The 25637-nt window shown below is 42.9% G+C and overlaps 2 protein-coding genes across 3 annotated transcripts; one reads left to right on the forward strand and one right to left on the reverse strand.

Moving 5' to 3' along the window:
* Positions 1–1155: 1155 nt before the first annotated feature.
* THAP6 (THAP domain containing 6) lies at positions 1156–10081 on the reverse strand. The gene is made up of 5 exons (XM_038398114.2): positions 10013–10081; positions 9380–9482; positions 5751–5958; positions 4936–5061; positions 1156–4496 (listed from the first exon to the last, which is right to left on the reverse strand). The coding sequence occupies exons 2-5, from the start codon at positions 9457–9459 to the stop codon at positions 4239–4241; spliced, it is 672 nt and encodes a 223-aa protein (XP_038254042.1). The 5' UTR covers positions 9460–9482; positions 10013–10081; the 3' UTR covers positions 1156–4238.
* Positions 10082–10090: 9 nt separating this feature from the next.
* RCHY1 (ring finger and CHY zinc finger domain containing 1) lies at positions 10091–20260 on the forward strand. Of its 2 annotated transcripts, none has more exons than XM_038398111.2 (9): positions 10091–10216; positions 10755–10874; positions 11998–12113; positions 13719–13797; positions 14379–14423; positions 14604–14662; positions 15832–15858; positions 16440–16560; positions 18518–20260. In XM_038398111.2, the coding sequence occupies exons 1-9, from the start codon at positions 10157–10159 to the stop codon at positions 18644–18646; spliced, it is 756 nt and encodes a 251-aa protein (XP_038254039.1). In that variant the 5' UTR covers positions 10091–10156; the 3' UTR covers positions 18647–20260. The 2 variants fall into 2 exon arrangements, with proteins under 2 accessions (XP_038254039.1, XP_043370016.1); XM_043514081.1 differs by lacking the exon at positions 10091–10216 and adding an exon at positions 10652–10670.
* The last annotated feature ends 5377 nt before the right edge of the window (positions 20261–25637 follow it).

The raw sequence follows: 25637 nt of genomic DNA on the forward strand, positions 1-25637 counted from the left end.
CGCACTTCCTTCCTGTGCCTATTTTACCTTCTGCCTGATGGGCTAATGAGTCTCTTAGATCTCCTCAGCTCATCCCAAGCCATTGATTACGCACAGCTCTTCTTAATCGGGTCTACCCTAGGGCAGCTAATGGGAGCTGCAGTGACCAGAGTGCTAGATCAGCTGTTGCTGCCCAGTGCTCAGTGGGAGTTAGGTGCTTAAATATTTTGAGTGTCTGGACCTCAGGTACTACGCTGATAGGGAATATCTAAGTACCCAGGGAGCCCTGTTTGAAATCCTCACAGCCTGGGAGAGCATTGCTGAGATGTTGCGATCTCAGGCCTTTAACAGCTGCTCTGATTAGTGTCAATGCGGAGAGGCGCTGAATGCTGTCCTTTAGGATTGCTAGCAGCTGGAGTCATGCTGCTTACCCCAGCTTGTGCCTTGGCAGTTCTCAGGAAGATCTTGCCTCTAGTGGCCAGGAAGGAGTGCTGGTCGTGCCAGTGTCTGGGAGCTCACTGAGCTGGCGGTGTAGAAAAACGCAGCTTCGCATGGAGCCAGGGGTTCAGGTGCCAAGGGGAGCAGATTCTTGGACTCTGATATTACTTTTCCTTTTTGAGGAGGTGGAACAGTCACTGTCTATATGGTGTGCTCTTAGCCTTGTGCCGTAGTGCTGACAACCCTGGGCTGTGTGCTTCAGCGCTGACTTGAACAGCTCCTTGCTGAAAAGAGTTTAGAAGGATTAGCAAGAGCCTGGCAGTCCCCCTTGTATAAGTGTCCCCTCTCCCAGGCGGAATGCAGACTTACTTCAGTCGCAACAGTCCAGCTATATTTTAACTCCCCTCATCCCTGTTGCTGAACTCTGCCCTGCCTGCTCCCTTCAACTCAGTTTCATAACCCACTGAACTCATCAGTGCTGACAAGCATCCCTGACCTGTCCAGACTGCCCAGCCCCCCACGCCAAGGCATTCTGGGGGAAGGGCCATCTGCCTGATGCCCTGAATGTTCTACCCGGCCTGGGTGGTCTACCAGCCATATCCAGGCCGGAAGCTTAGACTCATGCAGCTTTTTAGTTGGGTGAAGGATCCAAGTCCAGCTGTCTGTGCCTGGGGGATAGTTGTAACACTCCAGGGCACGTTATGGAGGCAATAAGAAAAAAGTCCAAATAACCCCATATAATATCTTTCCATTTTTTACTGTGACTGATCATCATAAATAGAACATTGTATTAAAAACATAAAGTATCTTCTGGATTAAATATAACATTTGTTTGAGAATATTTAGGGAAAGTCACAATGCATCTTCATCCCCCTTCCTGCTATCTGCATAAGGGCGTTTTTTCTCTCTCTTCCCCTAAGAGCAAAGGATTCTTAACAGCCTAGATCCTGAACCTAGAAGCCATTAAGCAAATGTGGCTACTGTGTGTGTGTGAATTATCAATGCTACTAAATATTGCAGAAACTACGTACAGCAGAAGGCGACAAAAGTTGTCCTAGGTGCATTCTTACTCTGCATAACGCTCCTGTAATTATATTTACACTGGTTTTATAAGAACTGTGGATGCTGAACTGAAGCAAGTGTTATTAGCAGCTTCCCTGTTGAGCACACTACACCCAGCCCTTGAGCACGGAGTTCATACGTTGGTGTTTAGCAAATGCTGTACTTCAGTCTCCCACTCTAAGAAAACAGTGCCCAGAATAGCTACCTCTTCCCACCGACACTCTTTGCAAAGGGCTTACGTTTCCTGTTTATAATGCAACTGAACTCATTCCAAATTGATGCAAATCTTAGACCAGGAAAATCTTCTGGAAAATGCCACATACTGATTGCAGAATTAGTGACTGATGCGTTGCATCTAATACACTCACGATACAGAGAAGAACAAATGATCAATCCATACTCTTAAAACATCCTGGGCCAAACTTCACCTGGACTCTTGAAAGAACAGCTGAATGTGAAATCATAGGAACATAGGAGTGGGATGGATGTCATAGAGTCCAGTGCCCTGCTACTGCAGGCAACCACCTCATCTAATCCCATTCATAAATTTATCAAGCTCCATTTTGGGAGCTCTGCACATGCACTCCCGGGTAGTAAAGATCCAGATTAGGGCTGTTGATTAACCGCAGTTAGCTCATGTGATTAACTCAAAAAAATTAATTGCAATTAATCGCAGTTTTAATAGCACTGTTAAACAATAGAATACCAATTTAAATTTATTAAATATTTTTGGATGTTTTTCTACATTTTCAAATATATTGATTTCAGTTACAACATAGAATATAAAGTGTACACCGCTCACTTTTTTTATGACAAATATTTGCACTGCAAAAACGATAGAAGAACTAGTTTATTTCATTTCACCCTCATACAAGTACTGTAGTGCAATCTCTTTAATCATGAAAGTGCAACTTAGAAATGTAGATTTTCTTTGGTACGTAACTGCACTCAAAGACAAAACAATGCAAAACTTTACAACTTACAAGTCTACTCAATCCTACTTCTTGTTCAGCCATTTGCTAAGACAAACATGTTTGTTTACATTTACAGGAGATAATGCTGCCCACTTCTTATTTACAATGTCACCAGAAAGTGAGAACAGGCATTCGCATCGGACTTTTGTAGTCAGCATTGCAAGGTATTTACATGCCAGATACGCTAAACATTCATATGCCCCTTCAGGCTTCGGCCACCATTCCAGAGGAGATGCTTCCATGCTGATGATGCTTGTTAAAAAAAAAAATTGTTAATTAAATTTGTGACTAAGCTCCTTGGGGGAGAATTGTATGTCTGGCTTTATTTTACCTGAATTCTGCCCTATATTTCGTGTTATAGCAGTCTTGGATGATGACTCAGCACATAGTCATTTTAAGAACAATTTCGCTGCAGATTTGACAAAACGCAAAGAAGATACCAATGTGAGATTTCTAAAGATAGCTACAGCACTCGACCCAAGGTTTAAGAATCTGAAGTGCCTTCCAAAATCTGAGAGAGATGAGTTGTGGAGGTTGCTTTCAGATGTCTTAAAAGAGCAACACTCCAATGTGGAAACTACAGAGCCCGAACCACCAAAAAAGAAAGTCAACCTTCTGCTAGTGGCATCTGACTCAGATGATGAAAATGAACATGCGTCAGTCCGCACCGCTTTGGATCGTTATCGAGCAGAACCCATCATCAGCATGGATGCACGTCCTCTGGAACGGTGGCTGAAGCATGAAGGGACATATGAATCTTTAGCGCATGAAGCAGGCAGCGTTATCTCCTGCAAATGTAAACAGACTTGTTTGTCTGAGCGATTGGCTGAACAATAAGTAGGACTGCGTGGACTTATAGGCTCTAAAATTTTACATTGTTTTATTTTTGAATTCAGGGTATGGGGTATTTTTTTACATAATTCTATATTTGTCAGTTCAAATTTCATGATAAAAAGATTGCACTATAATACTTGTATTGGGTGAAGTGAAAAATACTATTTCTTTTGTTTTTTTACAGTGCAAATATTTGTAATCCAAAATACATATAAAATAAGCACTGTACACTTTGTATTCAGTGCTGTAATTGAAATCAATACATTTGAAAATGTAGAAAACATCCAAAATATTTAAAATAAATGGTATTCTATTGTTAACAGCGTGATTGTGTGATTGATTAATTTTTTTAATCGCTTGATAGCCCTAGTCCAGACATTAGAAAATTTCATTTAAATCCAGTCCACGATGGGTCACGATTCTGAAGAAGCTCCTTTTTCTTCTCCTAGTCTTTCCCCTGGTGAACAGCTCCTCATAGCTACTGCCAAGATCACTTATCATCTTCCAGCACTTTCTCTTACTCATACAAATAGGGGATGTTGAACTTATCTCCAAAGCCTGCTCACGAAACTCCCCCACCCTCTCCAACTCCAAGTCTCCTGTGCACTGTTTTAGTCCTGATTTGTACTCTTAGGGCCTCATTAAGGTTCTGCGTTATGAAATCTAAGCTGGAGGTGCCTCATCCTGCTAGTGCAATGATTGTTTAAATTTATATTTTGTCTTTTGTAGCTCGCACTCCTGACCACTACCTCAGCCCTCAGAGACCAAGACACCTTGTTACACAAGGGAGCTATGTCCCAGGCGCAAGGAGCTTGCCCAGATGGTATCTTTAGAGAAACTGCTTCTCCAAAGATCTGTTTGGTCCTGTTCATTGAGTGCTGATGGCCAACTTAAAACATCCCACTTCTGAATGCTGAACCTGAGGAGACTTTGCAGTTATTCCTGCTGCCGTTACTTCAGTTGAGTCTTCTCCTGTGTGCTCGCCTCAGACCACTCCCAGCAGTAAACATCCAGCTTACAGGCTGTTTCGGGGCTGATTAGACAATTGTTTTCCAGCTCCTGGATCGCTGTCCTCAGTGATTCTCTGCGTTGTCGTTCTCTGTCTAAAGTGTTCCTCAGATGTTCCTTGGCCTCTTCGAGCTCACTGATTACCTGATCTAATTTACACTTCAGTTTCTTTGGACTGTCCAGTATGCTGTAACTGTGCTCCTGGAAACAAAATTCAATACATGAGACAGTCTCACCTTTCCCAAAGATCTCAGACTTCCACACGTTCTCCCCATTCACCAAGAAGGGATTAAGAGACTCTTTAAAAGGCCAATCCCAACTCCCATTTAGCAATCACTTTTTGCAAAACCATGCAATGTGCATGTGAAGCTTGCCTTCTAGCTAGTTAATCCACTATAGCTTAATGGTGGAACAACGTATAAGAAATGGAGATACCTCTAACTGCTCTCTGGTGAACAATAAATTTGAGGGAGATCCTTGAACTGATGCCCTAACCCAAATGAAAACAGGGACACTGAGCCGAAATGCACTGATGACCTAAACAGGATGCCATTCCCTGGAGTTATACTGGCAGTGAATATGCCCCACTGTATTGAAAGTCTGCTATTTTTAGGTGGTTCAAATACGTCACTTTACTTACCAAGATGAATTGGGAATGTAATTCTCCTGTATTGGAAGGCGAATCCACAAGCTGGTGGTTATGAACTGTTACCGGCAGTGTTTTCAGTGGGGAGTTTCGTCTGCCATGAACTTTTCCTCGTCTCTGCTGTTATAAATATATATTTCACGCTTCAGTTATTGAGATAGAGACATCAGAAAAAGATGGGATTGTGGAGGCTAATGTGTGGCTACTGTGTGCTGGAAGCAGGGGAAAGGTGAAGTGAGGAATAAGTCCCACACTGAATTGGGATGCTAAAAGCTATTCATTAAATAGTTCCTGCAATGACAGTCAGATCTCTAAGGTGAGGAGCTTTCCAACCCAGTCTTTTTGATATGTTAGGAATTTATTTAATGATATTATTATTGATTTGTATTAGGAAGCCCAATAAAGGATCAGGACCTGCTTATGCCCGCTATAAAGCAAATCCCTGCCCTGAAGAGCTCACAGAATAGGTATTTGGCTAGATTTGAGGTGATCAGTTTCACTTCTCCTTTTTTCATGTACTTGACCATTTCTTGTTCGGACTCACAATAGTATTAAAAAAAAGCCTTTAAGGGCATGATCCTGCACTGTTTCCTCAGGCAGTTCTGCCTAAGTATTGGGAGGCAGAACAGGCCCAGAAAGATGCTAATCTTTGGGCACAATATTTTTCCACCTCTTCTCCTGTTACCTAGTGATAATCCAAAAGAAGAAAACATCTTCTGAGTTCTATGTAAAGTGTGGGGAAAAGCTTGCCCATGTTTGCCAATACAGTTAAATATAGGAACAATCACCTGCAGATTATAAAGACCAACCTGGAAGTCAGAAGGAAATTCAAAAATGGAAGGGATGACTCCAGGTTTGAGCCTGATGTTGGGACCTCTTGTGTCGAAGTCTGACTTCTTAAAGTGGCGCGAACATAACACATCTGCTTTCTTAGGCTCCCACATACCTGCAGAGTTCACATCGAGTCTTTTCGTGGCCAACACCCACCTTCTTTTGGTCTCCTCATCAGTGGGGAATCTAGGACAAGTGTGCAGACAGGAAAGCAAGTTGAATAGATCGCCATGCTATTCTGCAGAGTCTCTAGCCTTACATAAGTTTCTGTAACTCGTGACTGTAAAAGGGCACACTTACAGGTAGCTTTGTGATCGTCCTTCAGACAATGTGTAGCCTGTGTGCAGGTTGGCACCCACACCCTACTCTACCCAGCCATGCCCTGCTGAGGTATAGAGCACTGCTAGTACCACCTACCTATCAGACCCCTCCTTATGCTCTGGTTACAGACCCAACCATGTTGTGACCTTCTGTGCAGGAAGAAAGGGGCTGTGTCCACCACCACAAACTTTTGAGTCAAATTAATTCACTTGAAGCCTGTTTACAGTAATAATTCATAAATCCTCAAGGAACTGACTCGGTAAATACAAAATGACAGAGGTGGGTTCAGTTCTGCAGCCAATGTAGTGACTGTTTCCACTGACTATTTCTAGAGGCTATTTCTATATGGCCTTTCATTTCAGAGATACCAGACACTTCACATTTCATAAGACTATGAACTGATTTCCCCAACAGCAACTTTGGGCAGGTTAGAAGTGATTAGTTTAGACATAAATATTCCTCACTCAGATGATATGAAAATGACTGCTCTATTTTAAAGATATGTAATGAATCTTTTGAGGTATCAAGTTCTGTGAGTGAAAAAAACACATATTAAATGAAGTTTTTAAAATTTCCACAGACCCACACCTGAATCTGGATTATTTTGACTATTATAACCAGCATTACGAGAATCATGTTACTGTGTGGCTACAATGTTTAGACAATGACTTTTTATGGTTGAGTCTGGGATGAAACAGAGGAAAGCCTTAAAACGTTTCTTTGGATAATCATGGGATACACACCCTGTGATATCATTGTTTTCTGCACCCTTTCATTGTGCTAATCTTTATTTCTAAGATGATATTATTACCCAATGGGACAGGCATTTGAGTTCATTTGTATTTTGGAAAGAAAAATACAAAATACTATTTTGATGGCAAGAAGCAGCCATTCTAAATCACTGAGTTTACAAAGAAGGCAGCATGTACAAGTAAGCAGAAGAAATGCCAAGTGAATGAGTTACATAAGAATGGCCATAGTGGGTCAGACCAAAGGTCCATCTAGCTCAGTATCCTGTCTTCTGACAGTGACGAATGCCAGATGCTTCAGAGGGAATGAACAGAACATGTACTCATCAAGTGATCCATACTCTGTTGCCCATTCCCAGCTTCTGGCAAACAGAGGCAAAGGACACCATCCCTGTCCATCATGGCTAATAGCCATTGATGAACCTATCCTCCATGAATTTACCTAGTTCTTTTTTGAACCCTGTTATAGTCTTGGCCTTCACAACACCCTCTGGCAAGGAGTTCCGCAGGTTGACTGTGTGTTGTGTGAAGAAATACTTCCTTTTGTTTGTTTTAAACCAGCTGCCTATTAATTTCATTTGGTGACCCCTAGCTAATTCTTGTGCTATGAGAAGGCGTAAATAACACTTCCTTTTCTACTTTCGCCACACCAGTCATGATTTTATAGACCTCTATCATATCCCCCCTTAGTCATCTCTTTTCCAAGTCAAACAGTCCCACTCTTATTAATCTTTCCTCATAAGAAAGCTGTTCCATACCCCTAATCATTTTTGTTGCCCTTTTCTGAACCTCTTAAAATTCTAATACATCTTTTTTGAGATGGGGCAACCACATCTGCATGCAGTATTCAAGATATGGGTGTACCAAAGATTTATATAGAGGCAATCTGACATTTTCTGTCTTATCTCTTCCTTTCTTAATGATTCCCAACATTCTGTTTGCTCCCCCACCCCGAGATTATCTTTAATGGAATATAGACTACTGAGGCTATTGGCAGAGAAGGCTAATAATAGCATGGGCAGAAATAGACCCTCTAGGCTCTATTTTAATCCACATTTGGACAAAATTTAAGAGAATTGTATTCTGGTGGTTGTGTTAAGGTTAGCAGAATGTAATGCAATAGCTGGAGATTCCTTGGCTGATTCGTCTTTCAGGTTCCCCATGTGTAGGGCAGGAATTCGTTAGAAACTTTAATATCAGAGGATTTCTCCAGCCTGCTCACCTCACTTTGCCTGAGAGCATCACACTGGTGCAATAGCAGACCAGCGAGAGAGATACCATTCCCCATACGGTCCACTAGTAAATGGAGACAACCCCATCAGCTGTTCTGCAACCTCTGACTACAGTCTAGAATGGAGGGGAGTTATTCACACTGCCCAGTCTGAACAGAAAGTACTTTCTATTAGTTCCTTAATAAAAGAGCTCAGATATGGGGTAAAGGGCCATGTTTAGTGATGAAGGCAGTTTATATAGTTTTTTGGATCCTATGGAACTATCTTTTGTTGTTAACACTTTCTCTCTCTTTGGGTTTCCACCTAAATGCCCAGTTTAACCCTAATCTTCTATGTTAGATAACCAGCAGAGAGAAAATAACTATTCCTTCCACTCTATCACACTCCAGGAAAAAGTTCAAATAATACCAATGGATTGTGACAACATAGTCTTTATATTCAGGGCTTTGGAGTGGAGCCCAGAGCTAGAGCACGGAGCCGTGAAGCTGCAGGTTTTTGCCTGGAGTTGGAGCGGAGAGAGAGCACAGCTCTAAAGCCCTGTTTATATTGATAGTAGTTAGTTATTGCACTGGCAGGAGCACGTTTATGTCTTGTTCTTTGTTCATTATTAATCAATTTGATTATAAATATTTTGACTTTATAACTGACTCCATAAACAAGACATGGTGAAAGTCAAAATATCAGAGGTCTGGGCATGAGCTGTTTTAATGGCTAATAAAGTATCTGTTGCTGAATTGTACCAAGTTCTCTCTCTTTGGAGTGTGCTCTGTATTTCCAGTAGCTTCCCCATTATGAAGGTTGTTACTTTAACACACTAGAAGCTAAACATTTTCAAATGATTTTTCTATGAACTGTAAACATTTCAGGGCCTACACCCTATTTGAATCAGCGGTGAAGGCAAGCAGCTTGATCACAGAAAAAGCTTGAAATGTACAAGATTAAAATAGGGCATGGAACAAAAACAGTGGACTGATGATACTTTCTGTGTGCTAATTATTTCATTTCTATCTTCAAAGATATTTACAAAGTTTTAGTATTTTCCAGATGCGGTAATGAATGTGCAGAGAGGCGGTAAAAGACCAATGCTACAACGCAAGGTCCTGCTCCCTGCAAGCATCTCCCTGCAGTGGGCCTGGGGGAGGTCCTACCCCACCATGGACCAGTTCCCACGAGCAGGGTCCATAGCGGTAGCAGAACTGGGCCCGAACCTGGATTTCTTAACTCTAGCTCACGGATCATGGCACGGGCTCGCCTCTGCCCCTAGGTTCAAATTGAGTTACACCCGTTACACCGTCTGAACCTTACACGTGAAACGTCAGTCCTCGCAACTTGGAATTCGGCAAACATCTAGAAGCGCAGCCGATGGCCGAGCAGCTCTTCACCATGGCAGGGGTGGCTCATCGCAGAACTGGGGGACGGGCGAGGCGGAGCTGGGAAGGAAATGGGGTGAGGGAGGGACGGCCCCCTTGAGCCGGGCTGTCCGCGTTAGGCCCAGCCCGGGCGTCGGGGCACGGCAACCTGCACGGTGCCGTCCAGCGCCCACACCGGTGGCCTTCAGGGTGGCCAGGCAGCCAGGGTGAAAAATCGTGGGGTGGGGGAGGGGGAGGGGAAGGGGGGGTAATAGGAGCCTCTATAAGAAAAAGGCCCCAACGATGGGGGCTGTGCCTATAAAATCGGGACAGCGGGTCACCCGAGTCACGCTGCGGGTCCCGGGCCCGTGACAAGCTAAAGCCGCCCGGCCTGTTCGGGTTTCATTTGCCTTTAATACGGGGGGGGGGGGGCAGTCACGTGCTCACGAACGGGCTGCAACTCAGCGGGCAGCTCCTTCGGTTACTGGCCTAACGGAACCCGGGCGCGGCGGGGGAGACCGAGGTACCCAGAGCTGCCCCGGGGGACCAGGCCCGGCCCGCGCGGGGGAGGGGGAAGGGTTCCGGGGACCTGGGGGCAGCGGCGCTTCCGCCCCGCTTCGCCCCCCGGAAGTGCCGCTCAGGACGGCGGCCGGAAGTGGTGCGCGGCGGCCCCTTCCCCATAGAGACGAGGCGGGCGGGCGGGCAGAGCGGCGCCCGCGGGCGGTCAGCGGCCATGGCGGCGGCGGCGGTGGAGGCCGGCTGCGAGCACTACCGCCGCAGCTGCCTGCTCCAGGTGCGGGAGGCGGGCCCGGGCTCCGTCCGCTTTCCGGGGCCCCTGCTGGGAGCAGGGCTCGGCTTTAGGAGCCGCCGCCAGCCGGGGCCGTCCCGCGGCCTCACCCGCCCCGAGCGGCGGCTTCTCCTGCCGCCTTGCCCGGCCTTTGCCCTTCGCCGGGGAGACGTGCCGGGCGACTCCGCTCTCTTCCGGGGCTGGAGCCGGTGTGCCGCTGACGCTCCCCGCCCCCCCCTCCCAGGAAAGGGGGGGGGGGCGTGGCCCGAATAAACGGGCCCGTCTCGGGGGAGCCCGGGCGACGCCGCCTGGTTTTTACTCGCTTCCCCAGGCCCCCCCGGCAGCACATCCCCTCGTGCGCGGCGGGCCCCCCCCCACCCCCCCCGCCGAAGCGACCACGCTTGTGCCGTCTCCAGCTCCCCCAGCCTGAGCCAGGCGAGAGCTTTGAGGCGCTAAAAGGGTGAAGGAAACCCAGCCCCCCCCCCCCTCCTCCGTTAGCTGTAACTTCACTTCGTAGCTCGTCTCCTCTTCTTCCTTTTTACAGGCTCCTTGCTGCGGTAAGTTGTATGTGTGCCGTCTGTGTCATGACAGCAAGGAAGATCATCAGATGGATCGCTTTCAAGTAAAACAAGTGCAGTGTGCAAAGTGCAAAAGCATCCAGCAGGTAATGGTGTGTACTTTTAATCTTAACAACTGCAGGCACCGCATATTGAAATCTCTGAATGGGATTATAAAACACAGATGCTTAATAGAGGGTCTTAATTTTACACTGTGTGTGTGTCGGGGGGGGGGGGGGGGTAGATTTTTCCATTCCTTCAAATGGTAAGATAAGAGTAAAGGGAGTTCCTGTGTTTTAGGAGGAAGTTGCATTTATCCTCTCTCTGTTACCTAGACAGTTAACATTAAAGGAAGAGAAAGGTGGTTTCAGTTCCTAGCAAAACTAGTATAAACACTCTAGCCTGGCTACAGAACATTGTTAAGGTTTTAGACTGAAACTCTTACAACAAAGTCCCTTGGCTTTGTTACATTTGTAGTGTGGACAGGACCTTAGTGTCTCTCCTGTAGCTTCTGATCATTCCCTGTGTGCCTGCAGGTAGCACTTGCACAGCAGCACTAGTAAGTGCAGAGATAGGTGCTATAGAAAACTCAGCTAGACAATGAAACTTAGAACCGTATCTTTTTCATTCTGCTGTTTTGCTATTTCTGGACCAATGCTGTGTACAGGATTTGTGTCTAGATTTGATCCCCCCCCCCTTTCAATATACTGCCACAGTAATAAGAATGTAGCGGGGAGGGTGGTGGGACAACATGGGACTCGTCTTGCGTCCACCCAAAATCAGTAACTTCACCAAGTATAGCAAATCCTATATTCCTATTTCTCAGGCTTGTTCTAAGGCAAAGTCTGAAGTCTAATTCCTTAGACAGCATGTAAAATGTCCCCAGTGAAGACTGTTTTTGATTAAAAGAATAAGGAAATGGTATAAAAATCCTGTCAGGATTGGCAGGTGTAAACATGGACTTACTGTGATACTAGAATTGCCTGCCTAAAATGTCTTAACTCTAAACTTACACATATGCATCTTTTTTTGTGGACACAAAGCCATATAAAATCCTGAAAGTATAGGCTCTGTCATGTGGGACAACAGGCTGTGCTCACCAAGTGTTAAGTCTAACCCTAGTAATAATAATGGCCCATTAAAGTGCTAGCTTGAAGAACTAAAAGAACCCCCTTATTTAGCAAAATGTTGGTAGTTCTTATTGCTTATGTGATGTGTATGTACTTGTAGGCTCAACAGAGTTGTGAGGATTGCAGCAGTATGTTTGGAGAATATTACTGCGATATTTGCCATCTGTTTGACAAAGACAAGAAGCAGTATCACTGTGAGAAGTGTGGAATTTGTAGGTACTGTATTTAAAATTAATATTTTTTTTCAATGTTGTTTGTGTTTCCAAGTTTTTAAAGCAATTCTGCTTAGGTTGGCTTAAATACTGGTAACTTTAAGATACTGTATTTGAAATTGAAATTACGCATTGTGTGTAAGAATTCAGGATGCTAGCAGGCAGCTGTGAGTTTAAAAATAGGTCTTGCTTAAAGAACACTTAAATAAAGTCATTCCATTATTTGCATATAGTTTTTTGCCTCGGTGTGTAATGTAGACATGGGAAAGTTAGGGGAGTGTCCTTTTATACTGAATTCCCATTAATAAAGGGGAGAGTTTAATGAGTTTAAAAGCTTTCTGTTGCTTTTAAATGCCCAGTTAAAATGGATTTTCCTAAAACAATTCTGATTGTAGGTCTTAAACTTCATGATTCCCTTTTGTTCGCTAAAATCAATCTTCTAGTGATGTTGCACAGGTTTAATGTGGTCAGGGAAGGGAAAAATCCGCCCCAGCCGCCTCCCGATCCTCTGTTGCATATTCTGCACTCATTTCATGTGTAGAACTCCAAAAACAGAATATGCAGTAGAGCACTGTACTTTGGATAAAAGATCTATAATGTTTTTTGTGGAGGGGAAGACTTCCTAATTTCCCAGTGCTGCAAAAAATTTGTCCTTAAAAAGATCTACACAAACATCTTGAAACCTTGGTGGCTGAATTAAGTTGATATTCTGTGTTTAAATTATAGCAGCTTCCTGCAGCAGACCTATGCTTTCCATTTTCATCTAACTGCTCTGTACCACTAATTAATATTAAAGAAAGCAGTCTTAGAATTTCTGACTTCCATAGTTGGTGCTAATTTCTCTTCATTTTAGAGAGAACGTTAACATATTTCAGAGCCTTTGTTTCTAGAGATTGGGTTTAGATAAAGTTCTTCTTAAATGCATGACTTTTGGAGAGATTTGAACTGTGTTTATGTAATAGAAAATGTGTAAAAACAAGTATCTGTTTAACCTGTGCTAATTATAGTTACTTGGATCTATTGTTACTAGGAGACAACAGGGATAGAGTCTGGAAATCTGTGACTAATCATGGATTTTTTGAGACACAAGGAAGCAGGCCTCATATTGGAGATAAGCTTTTCCTTGTGATGTGGCTCAAAAATAATGAAGGCTTGATCTTTAAAAATGTCACTGAATACATAATGATGGGGAATGATTTTAGTACAGTCATCTGTTGAAGCAGTTTCCTTGCACTGCAGCTATCGTAAATGTCTGCCAGTGTGAAAATTAATAAGTGCTAAAGAGGGGGAAAAGGTGGTGGCTACCATAAAACAAGGGCCATCATCTTGAAAATATACTTTATTTTAAAGTTGCACTGGTTGTTGTTAAACGTGACACTTAAGAATATTTAATGTAAAGACTCGAAGGAAACAGTTACAAATCTTGTGCTTTTGACAGCTCTTTGAGTAATTAGTTCACTTAACTACATAAAATGTCAGTCCTTTTAAAATTGTTTTCTTGATCTGGGAGACAAATCTTTTCTAAGTGTGAAACTTTTCTTGCAGGTATTAAAATGTAAATTGTACAGAAATTGGCAAACTATTCCTAACCAACTGCCTGTCTCTTTAGGATTGGTCCAAAAGAAGACTTTTTCCATTGTTCAAAATGTAACTTATGTCTAGCTTTAAGCCTTCAAGGAAAACATAAGGTATGAATGTAATACTCCATAGTTTCATTTAAAAAGAACACAGCTACCCCCATCACTGTGCTTATGAAAATGAGAGCTGGTACATCCTAGCTAGACCCATTTATAATACAGACCAGTGCTGTGCATACTCTCCTCCTTCCACCAATGGATCACAGTTCTGAACAGCAACATTGATCAGCACTGGACTTCTGTATTGCTTCCCTTGCAATGTGAATCCCATGGAACATACTCTTTGAAATTTCATTGTACATCTGGAGGTCCCTGTATCTATGATCAACTCTTCTAGAAATGTTTTAAGATTCTGTCAGTTTGATTTGCCACTTTCCTAGTGTGGTCTAATAGTTTCTTTTGGAAGTCCCATAAACAATTAAAAAAATTAAAATTGGAAATTTTAGCATTCACAGATTTTACCAGAATCGCCTTTGATGGAATTTGGACCCATGTTCGGGGTAGTAAAAGGTTTCATGAAACTTTTATATATTCTAAGGAAATGTAGATCCAAGTACTTCTATTATGCAAGAATCTACATTTATTTTTCTTTCCTGTTAAGCTGTCTTTTTTTTTTTTTTTTCTTTACAAAGTGCATTGAAAATGTCTCCAGGCAGGACTGTCCAATATGTTTGGAGGTAAGGGCTGGGTTTTTTAAATGTTTCAGATATTAAAAGTTTACTTGAAAATAAATTCTATACCTTATTTGTGTACCTATTGAAATATCCTTTTTCCCTTTTTCTCTTTTGGCTTTGACTTTAGCTTTCTGGGTGTGTTTGGTACTTGGGAAAATACATGTTAATTATGTCTTGAAACAGGACATTCACACCTCGCGTGTTGGAGCTCACGTTCTGCCGTGTGGACACCTTCTTCATAGGTAAAGCCACTTCCATAGAATCCTCGATATCAGAAATGGAAATATCTGTTGTATCTTCCAGTCCATCTCCTCACTAATGCAAGGCTGATTGTTCTCTATCTTCAGTGGTGTTCCAAGTGTCCCAAGCAATGGGGCTTCCGTCCCTTCCTTTGGAGACTTCTCCCCAACCCAGTATAACTTTCTGACAGAGAGGCTTCCTTGATGTTTATCTTACATTTTCCCTTGCTTAATTTCTTCTTGTTACCACTTATACTCCAGCATATCACCCTATATAATGTCCTCCTTGGTGCAGAATATTGTGTCGTCCCCTAACTCTGGCCCTATAATGAAGAGCCCCATGAGGCTCTGTGAAGGCACAGGGGTCTGACTTCATGGAGCTTGTTGGAGGGTCCAGGACTCAAGTTGTCTCTTAACCAGTCTATATATTTTAACTCTTTGTTTTCATCCTGCATTGTCCTTGCGTCCACTGAACGTTTCTATTATTCTAGGAAATCTTTCCAGTTTGTCAATAATTTTTATGCTGACGTGGTGCCCAGAACTGAATACAGTACTCCCGGAGCGTGGTCACAACAGAGTCGCGTATTTCCTTCGTGTCCTGTGCATCGATGCCTCTATATTCAACCCAAAATGTCCTTATCCCTTCTTTTTCTGTTCGCTATTATGTCTCATTGGAAATACCTTTGAATTTCTTCTATTCCTAGGTCTCCTTCATTGCTATTTGCCATGCTCCCCCTCCCACTGATTGTACGTTGTAGATTAACGTTCTCCAGATGTAGCAGCATGACGTTTTCCTAACTGTATCTTGCTTTGTTGTGTTCTGCCCATCTCCCTAACTCTCTCTGAAGTAGTTCTCTGTCCCTGTTGATTGGAGTGATCTTGAATCATCTGCAAGTTTCATTCCCACGCTGTTGACTCCTTCCGCCAGTTCACTACTGAAGATGTCAGAATGGGACCTAACACATTCTGGTGACCTTGGGTCCCTCTAAACACTAAGTGCTTGGTTGCCTCCCTCTTTCCACTGCCATACAAATTTATTTTTTAACCATAGCTCTTTGGCTAGCTCGCTTTTCCTTCAGTTGAAGCCCCACTTTTCTGGACAGAGGGTTTAAAGCACAGTGACTTCACCTTCCTCGTGTAGCTACTAATGTGGCCTTGTGTTTTCTTTTTAGAACTTGTTATGAAGACATGTTAAAAGAGTGAGTATTCTGATCCCACTTCTTCCTAAGTACCATGGCAGTGCAGACTCCTGAGCTGGAGAAGTAAAGATTGCTGTGATGAACCAGGACTGAGCGATTTAAAGGCAACTGTTAACAAAGCAGTCTCTCCTCTGCTACTTCCAGCAAACACTGTGCAATGTGTTCATGTTGTACATCACCTTTCTCGTTGACTATGGGGATGGGAATTGGTTCATAAGACTGGAAGGGACCTCCTGGATAACTGAGTCCAATCCCCTCTCTCACAGGCAACACTGTCATATAATCCCATTCATAAACTTATCAACTGCATCTTAAAGCTATTGGGGTTGTTTGCCCCACTGCTCCTGTGGGGAGGCTGTACCAGCCCGTCACTCCTCTGATGGACAGAAGCCTTCTGCTCATTTCCAGCCTAAATTTATTCATGGCCAGTTTATCCCCATTTGTCCTTGTGCCAGCATTGTCCTTTACATTCAGTAGCTCTCCCTCCCTCCCTCCCTGGGGTTTTCCTCCCCGTCCTGATATATTTAAACTGACTCTGTCACCACAGCAGCTTCCTGACTTGTATTTCATGTCCTTGCCAGAGGTTACAGATGCCCCTTGTGCATGCACTCGGCTTTAGATATGTCCAGGTACTGGCGACAATTGGATGATGAAGTGGCGCAAACCCCTATGCCCACGGAATATCAGAACATGATGGTGGAGGTAAATAGCAACTTTTCTCACCCTGCCCCCTTCCAGTCTCCCTCCATTATTGGCCACTCTCTACCATCCTGTTAGCTGGAGTAGAGAGCAAGTGGAGCTCTCTTTGAAACAAAAGGTAATGTTACCCTTTGGCATAATGCAGAACTATTGTTTCTCATGTTCAGGAGATAAGGTGACCAGCTAGGTGAAGAACTATGTTGTTCCTTACCCACCTGCGCCTGGTATAGCATTGTGCTTAGCGGGGGGGTAAGGGATGCCGAGGGAATTACTCTTCTGAAACATCTTGGATTGTCAGACAATACCAGATCAGAGAGCCACTGTCCTCTGCAGGAGCAGGAATGTATGCTCTCTTCCCATTCCAGAGTGAACACACTGTTTGTGCAAAGCACTCGGATGTTTGCCAGTGTTAGGGTGGCAAATTGAGTGCTGCTATTCTAGCCAAGGGTAACTCAGCCTTTGACATCCACATTGGGCCTGGCATTCTGCTTGCTAATGAAACTTAAATTAAGATCAGGGCTATGTAACTTATTCCAGCAGCATGCAGAAAGCCAGCCCAGATGCCCCACTTCCCTAGTATTTCTTGGATTGAGGATGGTTCTGCTTTTTTAGTTGATGTAGAAAAGAATGCATTTCCTAGAATGGATTATTTGAAGTCTCATAGAGCAGTATCAGGCAGCCCCCACAGAGGGGATAGTGTAACCAGAGCTTTGTGTCCTCTCCAGTCTTCATCTTCTGGAAAAGACTTAGGCTGATTGTCTGGGAAGGCCAAATTTGTTATGCATCTAATGCAAACAATAAAAATAAAAAGGTAATCAAAGTTGTTAAACAGCACACTTATCTAAACCATATTAGTAAAAAAAAAAAATTTCATAATATTAAAAAAGAAAATTTGCAGTTTGCAAAGCTTAGAAAGGTCCTAAACCTTGGGCACCATATGAAATTAATAATTCAATTGTGCCAATTATAATTGCTGTTTAAAATGAACAGGAAATCATTAAAAATTATATGTTAACAATACAAGTACAACAGAAAATAAGACCTATAACCAGCATTATCCCAGTGTAAAAATGGCAACATAAGGAAAAAATAAAAACAGCCTGCTGTAAACAAATCAAGCACAGATGGTCCTGTAAGTGCTCAGCCCAAAATAAACCAGACCGCCAGCGAGAGAGGTTGGGCCCAACTAGTCATTAAAGAGAGAGTGAAGGAGGTGATACTGCTAGGGACACAGTATGTGCTGTGAAATATCACAACTTCTAGGTGGAGACAATACCATGCAGGGGACCCTGAATCCCACCTCTTTGACTGAGATTGGGACCCATGCCTTATGGCCAAGTGTAAAAAATAAAAATGTAACAGAAGTTGTGACAAAGTGAGAATCACTGGTGGCCAGTCTCGTTGCACTTGTACTTCCCTAGCTCATTAACACCGCTGACTTCATACAGAGGAAAATAGAATGATTGGTGCACATTGCCCAACAAACGATTGAAAACAATACTGTACCAAAGGAGGTGAGTTTGTGCCCCGGTTCATGCTTTAAGCCTAATATTAATAGAAATTCAAATAATTACCACCACTGTGGTCTTAAAAATGTGCTGCTAAATAATAAACTTAAAAAAACCAAACCCCAATCAACCCCCCCCAAATAATACCAATAAAAAAATACTAATGTAAAACAAAAAATATAGCTAAAACCTAACCCAACGTAAATTCACACACACCCATTTAAAAAAAATTAAAAATATCAAATTAAAAACAATATTTATTCTAAATCAACAAAAATAAAATATCAAAACCAGCTAAAATAAGACACACGCTGTTTACTAGAAATAACAAAAAATAAAATAAGAATATACAAATAAAATAAAAAGATGTCTGGTATTAAGCAAGTTTTGTTCTAGCTACAACGTTTTATGCAGCCTCCTGTTTGTCTTATGGCCACTCTCTTTTACTACAGATCCTTTGCAATGATTGCAGTGCCCGGTCCACGGTACAGTTCCATATCTTAGGCATGAAGTGTACAAGCTGTGAATCCTACAATACTGCTCAAGACGGAGGGTGCAGGATGGCTCTGGAGCAGCAGTGACTACCACCCACATCGCATGTTACTGGAAAGAAAGCCATCCTTGTTTGATATGGCTGCTAAGGCACACCACAATGTTTCATAGTACAAAATGGTTTCTCTGTTAATGTCCTATCACAAAATCCCAATTCCTGGCGCCGTATTCAGGCTCCTTAGGAGACTGTCACTTTCTGCTTTTAGCATATCCTATGATTCCCCCACTGCAGTGGTTGTGAAGTGCAGATCCATGTCAGAGCGCCTGTGAGATCGCACCCCTCTGCTTTCTACAGTGATGCTCCCTGGAGAGCATTCTTGTCTGGTGGAACTTCCCCTTCCGTAGTGCTGTGCATCACACACAGTGTTGGTCCTTGAGAACTGCACATTTTAGAGGAGAGCTCAGCTGTCTCTTCTACCATGCTGATAGATACATATTTCTAATAAGATGATTTTTAAGCAATATCTGTCAGAACTGAATTGATTCTATGGCATCTGAGGGCTCTGACCAGATTCCGTGGAGGCTGTTGCTTCCAGGAAGAGAGGGCAGCAAGGATAGACAGATATCCCTTCTGCACAGAAATCCGTGGGGAAGGTCAGTAGCTTGGAGTGCTATCTTAAGGAAAGCTTAAGTCTTCAGTCTTTTTGGTAAATAGATTTTGTTTGTAAGTGACACTTGTAGGTGGATGAAGTGTGGGAAATGGAGGTGACGATAGATGGAAGAGGTGGAGAGGTACAAATCATTTATCTTCATCTGCAACTCCCACAACCTGCACAAAGTGAAAATGTGCAGGTTTATTAATGTAAAGCAAGGCTACTGTGTGTCAAATCAGTGTGGATATACAACACTTTAAAAACAGGGCTCAAAGCTGCTGCTTTTCTCAACTGGTTTCTCCACATCTTAGTTCCTTTCACCTGCTGCAATTACACTAGCCATTGATTTCTCTCCACCCCGAAGGCCCTGATGCTGAAAAGTCGAACCAGCATGCTTCCTTTAAATATGCCAGTGGTCTGTTAACTTCAGTGAGTCTATTCAGGTGCACGAAGGTAGGCATGTGCATTTGTCTTTTTAGGATTGAGGCCAAAAATAGTTAGTTCCATTGATTCTGCAATTTTGCAAAAATTCTCCAATTTAGGGACACACTCAAGTGGTTTAGGCCCAGTCTTTGCTTTTTGGGTTGTTTTCATGAAACTAGATCTTACAAAACAGTTGTTAAAATATACTGAAAATAGTTCCCTCCAGAGTGTTGGCCGTCTGAATGCTGCGGGATGGCCCTCCTTTGTGAGAGCCAGTGTGTGAAAGTAGCTCAAGGTATATATGAAAGAACCTTGTCTCTTTCATTGTCCATGCTGAGTGAAATCAGAAAAACACAAACCTAGCTTCTCGCTGTATAGCTTATTTTTTAAACTTGTTCTGATTATCTAAAGTGTCACTAAAAATTTATTTTTCATCTGACAGTGTCCCTTTATGCTCAAAAATACTTCAACTCTAAGTGCTGTGTGGTAGTATTAGTGTACCCTGCTACTGAAATCGAACTGCATATATGTAGGGATCTTTTTCTAAAGCCCTTTTCTCAATGCCATAAAGTAATGTATTTTGATGTACAGTAATATCTTTAATAAAGCAGATTATAGTAAACTCTTCATTAGCTTGGTGATCGCTGTTCCTGGGAAATGTCAAGTAAGTTTGAACTAAAATGGGATGGTGTAAAAATATGGTTTGGCAGTTAATTTCAATGGCAGTGATAGATTTTTTTTACTTTGCTAGATGCTGGACCCACTGGCATGTGAGTAAAGGTGGGAGAATGCAACTACAGCTGGAATATTACTTGACTCAGATTTTTTATACTAGATCTGTGCTGTGCCTTTTGACCACAGTTGTTTACGCTGGAAATAGTTTTCCAGCAGTTCATGTTGTTCCTCAACCTCTCCACGGCAGTCCCGACAGCTACATTAAACTCTGCATGCTTCCCTCACAAGGTAACTTGACATTTTCTCTGCAGTTATGACAGCATGCAATAAACGTGACACTCATTAGTGCTATGAATGTTGCAATGTCTATAGTTAAGTAGGAAATTAAGCACAGAAAGTTACAATGACCTCTTGGGGTATACTATACTGCACGCCTTTCAGCAACGTTTGAGTACATAAACTATGCACACCCCTAGCATGGGTACAAATAGAAGTGTAGACAATGAGATATAAAGACAGGCCTGAACACTGTGGATGTGTACCCTACTCGACTCTGCTTGCCCCAGCAGTGCAGCCTCATCTACGCTGCTGTTTTTAGCAGCATAGTGTCCCGCTGCCTCCTAGCTGCTGGAGTCTTTCCCCGTTGCAGGGAAAGGCTCTGGTAGCTGGAAAGACCTCTTGAGATCCCTAGAACATTAGGCGGGACTAGACATACTTTTTTGCAGCACAGGAGAGGAAGGTGGCTACTGTGTGTGTGTTATGCAGTAGTGAAGTGGACTGATGGCTCCATTCTTCCTAACTTTGGTAAACAACTCTCTTCCGAGACATTGAGTCCATGTACGCAGCCACTGGGAGGTGTAATTCCTGACATGGGTGGGTAAGCACTGAAAATAGCAGCATGGCCATGAGTCTGTACCCAAGATCTCTGATGGGATTGTACTCTGGTGACTAGCCTGAGCTGCTGCCCCTGCCGAACAGAGGTAGAGTGGATATGTCTGCCCGAGCTGAAAATTACACCTCTCCACTGCAGTGTAGACCTGCCCAGTAAGTGATGGTTTCCACTACTGTGGTTCGAAACCCAAAATGCAAATTACAGCCTTTCCCCATGGTACTGTGTTAAGTGTGTTGTGCTGTTTGGATGGCAACTGTCAAAGCAAACACCGCTGGATGCTTTTATCTTTATTTATTTTGATAGGATTTGGGGAGCTGTTCCAGTTGCAGAATAATGGAATGGAGTGGAGCCTAGGAAGGCAACAGTGAAGAAAACTTCTTGGTTTTGTCAGTCAAATTAAATAATATAGTTAAATATTAAAACTTGTTGATTAATTCACCTACCCTGCTGTGTCTAGCTTGGGAAACCACGAATCAGTTTCTCTCTTTGTGTGTGTGTGTGTATTTAGCAATCAGATTAAAGCTTTTTTTTCTTCTATCCTTAAGGTCTGATCTTTAAATCTGTCATTACAGATCCAAATAGTCATACATGTAATGTGCACAGCCTCTGTGCCAGTGGTGTGAGCTGGGCACAGGGGTAAATGGCCTTTTTTCCATAGAACACAGGGGCAACATCTGTTATGATTTACTCCATGTTGCTTTGGAAAGCTGCAAAATTAGCATTCCAGTAGAGGCTAATCAATATATTTACTGGCAAGGAGAAGCGTTTTGTCTCCAGATAGTGCTCCTGCCAGATTCTTGCAGTGATGGAAGCACAGGTTTGGGACATCACTGACAGGTCTAGCAGGAGAATTAGATATTTTCTGATGTGACAGATATGTTGGTGGCCCACAGATGGGTTTGGGGCATTGCCCTCCTAAATGCCAGTACTGTTGTCATTCAATGAGTGCAAGCTACAGCTATTGATAGAAAGATAGTAATTGCACTGCTGAAAAGAGGTTCAGCCAAGTTACAATGCAACTGTTTGGGTCTGCCTAGCAACTGCCACCACTCCTTTGGAATGGTCAGTGCTTGTGCTGAGTAGAGCAAGAATTAAAAATACTACTCCAGTCTCTGTTACTACAGAAATATCCCTGTTTACTAATGCAAGCCAACTTTTCTTTTCAGACTTTAAAAGATTTGTTTGTGGTAAAAAGCATTTTTTTTTAAATATGCAGAGGCTTCTTAGAGTTAAGAGCCATTACAATGGGCCAAGATTGGAAAAAAAAATGGATGCCTATAATTAAGCTCCTCAATAAATGTCTGGATTTTCAAAAGAGTTGAGACCCCACCCCCAAAGCAGCTCCCACTGGCTTCTGGAAAGCTTGGCTGTGAGATTTTTATTAAGAATATCAGTGTGGAAAGCTTCTCAACAGCAATGTGAAGCGCGAGTTGCTGCTTGTTCATTAGTAGGATCTCTTAGCTTGTGCTGCAATTTATGCAGAGTCACTGAGTTAATGTATTTAGCTGCTTTTGTGCAGGGCTTGCCTTGGTCCCATTTATTTTCCATTCTAATGATCTGTGTAGAATTGGATGCTGGGCTTTGATATTTTTGTCCCTATAAAAGAAGCTCCTCCGTGTGTACCTTCCTGTTCTAGCTATGGCCTCTGTTGCTCATTAGAGCTTGGGGGTGTAATCGGTGCATGCAGCAGGCTGAAAAGAATAGGTAATAGGGGATTAAAAACTCTCACATTAGAGAGAATATTTTATGCTCTAGCTGTTTTAGAAGTAGAGGGAAGTACCTTGCAAATAGCAAGAGGTATCTCCAAAAAACTCTCTTGAATCACAGTATCCTTGAGCTAGGAATACCTTACCTATTTATGCTTGATTCAAAAACAAAATGACAAGGGGTTAAATAATAGTACCCCAGGGATCAGGAGGGGGCTTTTTGTGTAGGAAAGATGCACGAATTATATTTTCCTTAGAAGAACATGGGTTGCATCTGAGGAAATACAAGTGATAGTGGTGGGAGCTGCAGATCGGAGGAAGGACAGCAGAAATCACATTGCCAACTTGGAAAGCAAACTTCTGGGGCTAGGAGCTTTGCCTTTGTGTCTATAAAGAGCGTACACGCCTGTGTTTCTATAGAAATGGGGCACAGCATGGCAGCAGTGACATGGATGGGAGGTGAGTGGATGGTTCCATACAGGAGCTAACAGTAGCATGGTCCTTGCATCCCTCTGTGCAAAGAGGTCAAACCTTCAGGAATCATGCGATGAAATAATCCTTGGACTGACTCCTGCAGCTGCAGCAGTTAAAGAGGGAATAAACATGAAGTAATACAGCTTGCCCCAGGATTAAGAAAACTATACAGAACTCTTACACTGCTGCTAAGTGCTATGGAAACGCTACCTGTCACTCACCTCAGCCTGCTCCCAGAGGACAGCTGGCCATTTTCTCACGTGCAATTCTGTGTGAACTGTTGTACAAGCAAAGGAAACCAAGTTCCCGCTGTTCAGGCCAGTGTAAGAATGCTCTTCCCAATGTGCATGAAGACAGCCAGCTGGACAGCAGGGATTTCGGTGATATGATGGCGAGACTCCAGCTGTTTGTATCCCGAATCAGTCACTGTGCTGATGAATCTGCCTTACAGTAGCTCATGCACACAAACTGTGGTGGTGGTGATGGCTTAACATCTTACAAAATAGATAATCAAAAGCAATGCACAAATAAATTGCTGGATAGCTATATAAAGCTATTGCCAATTGTTTTTCCATATTGTGTTAGTAATATCCTAGATCACGGGTGTCAAATGTGCAGGCCCTGGGCTCGATACATGGCTTAATGCCCACACAACCTATTTAGACTAGAGAATCTGAACTTTTCTTTAAAACAAAGTCGGTTTCTGGCCCTACTGGCCGCATAGATGCAGCCTCTGTTGCCAGCTGGCAGGTTAAGTAATACTGTGGTATCTTCCTGAGTCTGCAATGACAACCAGTGTTATGGAGGCATGTCTGCTCTCTGAGTGCACAATCAGCGATTGACACATGCCCATAGCCAGCTAGGACTGATGCTGGGGTACTGTGCACCTCTGCCAGGGCATACCTAATGTTGAACGCGTGTCTTTGAAGTGAGAGAGGAGGAGGGGAAAAAGCTGCGTCGATTCAATATGGTGTTTCCCTGTTTAGCCCAGGCTGAGGTATGCAACTCAGGGCCAGGGTGGAAATTGTGTTTCTGTGCTGTCCGGAAGGAGAAGGGAATGCCTCTAGGTCCCCTCTCCCCATTGCTTGGTTTCCTTAGAGAAACATCAGGCTTCTGGATCAACTAGAACCAGCTGCCTCTCCAGGTATCTTGAGTACACCTGGCTGGAGGATGGTAATTCATTTTTGTGGAAAAATTCAAAATTATTTTCGTTTAGCAGGTTTAGAAGAGAAACAAGTTCGTTAACTTGACAACCGTTGCAGACAGGGTTTTCTTCCTGTTTCTACTTTCTCCTCCCACTATTTTGTCACAGAAAAAAGGATACAAAAAAGGGGAGAAAAGGAAAAATAGAAAATATTTATTTACAGGTTTTAAGAAAGCAAAAAACCAAACAGAACAAACAAAATCCTGCCCAAAAACAAATTTTAGAAACACTGATTTATTTATTTATTTATTTTATTTTGGGGAGGGGGTAAAAGTTTGTTTTTGATAAACGCCATTTTTCAAGAACAACAACAACAAAAAGTGACGTTTGACAGTTCTGGACCAACTCCATGCTTTTGATGATCAAGGTTCTTTTTGAGCGTTCCCTGGCTTCTCCAAGCAAATCGGTGAGGATCTGGACAGGTGTCTGCTTCTGCCTTTCTGTGTGCTTCATCCAAGTGAAATAGCTAGACCTGAATCAAGGGCTAGGCATTCTGTACATCTGTGCTCCTTCTTCCTTTGCCAAATTCTGCTGTGCTAAATAAATAAAAGTTGTAAAAGGGGTCTTTTTATTTCTTTAGATTCATATGTTGTTGTATAGGATTTTGATAAATAAAAATATGGATCAAAAAACTATCCCTTCAAATAGGTGAGCTAATCCACCCTTCCCCTTCAGCAATTCAATGTCTTCAAAGGTCTGGGGAGAAAACCATGTGCCTTAAAGGTGTAGGTGAGTTCACACCAAGTTGGGGGTGAATTCCAATGCTCTGGCATTCTCATTTTATACCATCAGGGCTTCAGATCAGGTGCTTCTGCTGATCTTACCTGTGGAAAAAGCAAAATTCCCGCCTGCTCTGTGCAACCTTAACACTGGATTCGAGAGGCAGGGCTCTGTCTGACCCATCTCGTTCATCTGCTATGACAACTTTGGTCACTACAGGCAGCTGTCACTGTGCTTTAGTGGGTTTTAACACAGGTACAGATTTTGCCTTCTGTCAGATTTACTTGTTTATAAATCCACTAGCAACAATGCTCATCCTTTACCATACACCTG

The sequence above is a fragment of the Dermochelys coriacea genome, chromosome 4, assembly GCF_009764565.3.
Source record: "Dermochelys coriacea isolate rDerCor1 chromosome 4, rDerCor1.pri.v4, whole genome shotgun sequence".
Classification (NCBI taxonomy): Eukaryota; Metazoa; Chordata; order Testudines; family Dermochelyidae; genus Dermochelys; species Dermochelys coriacea.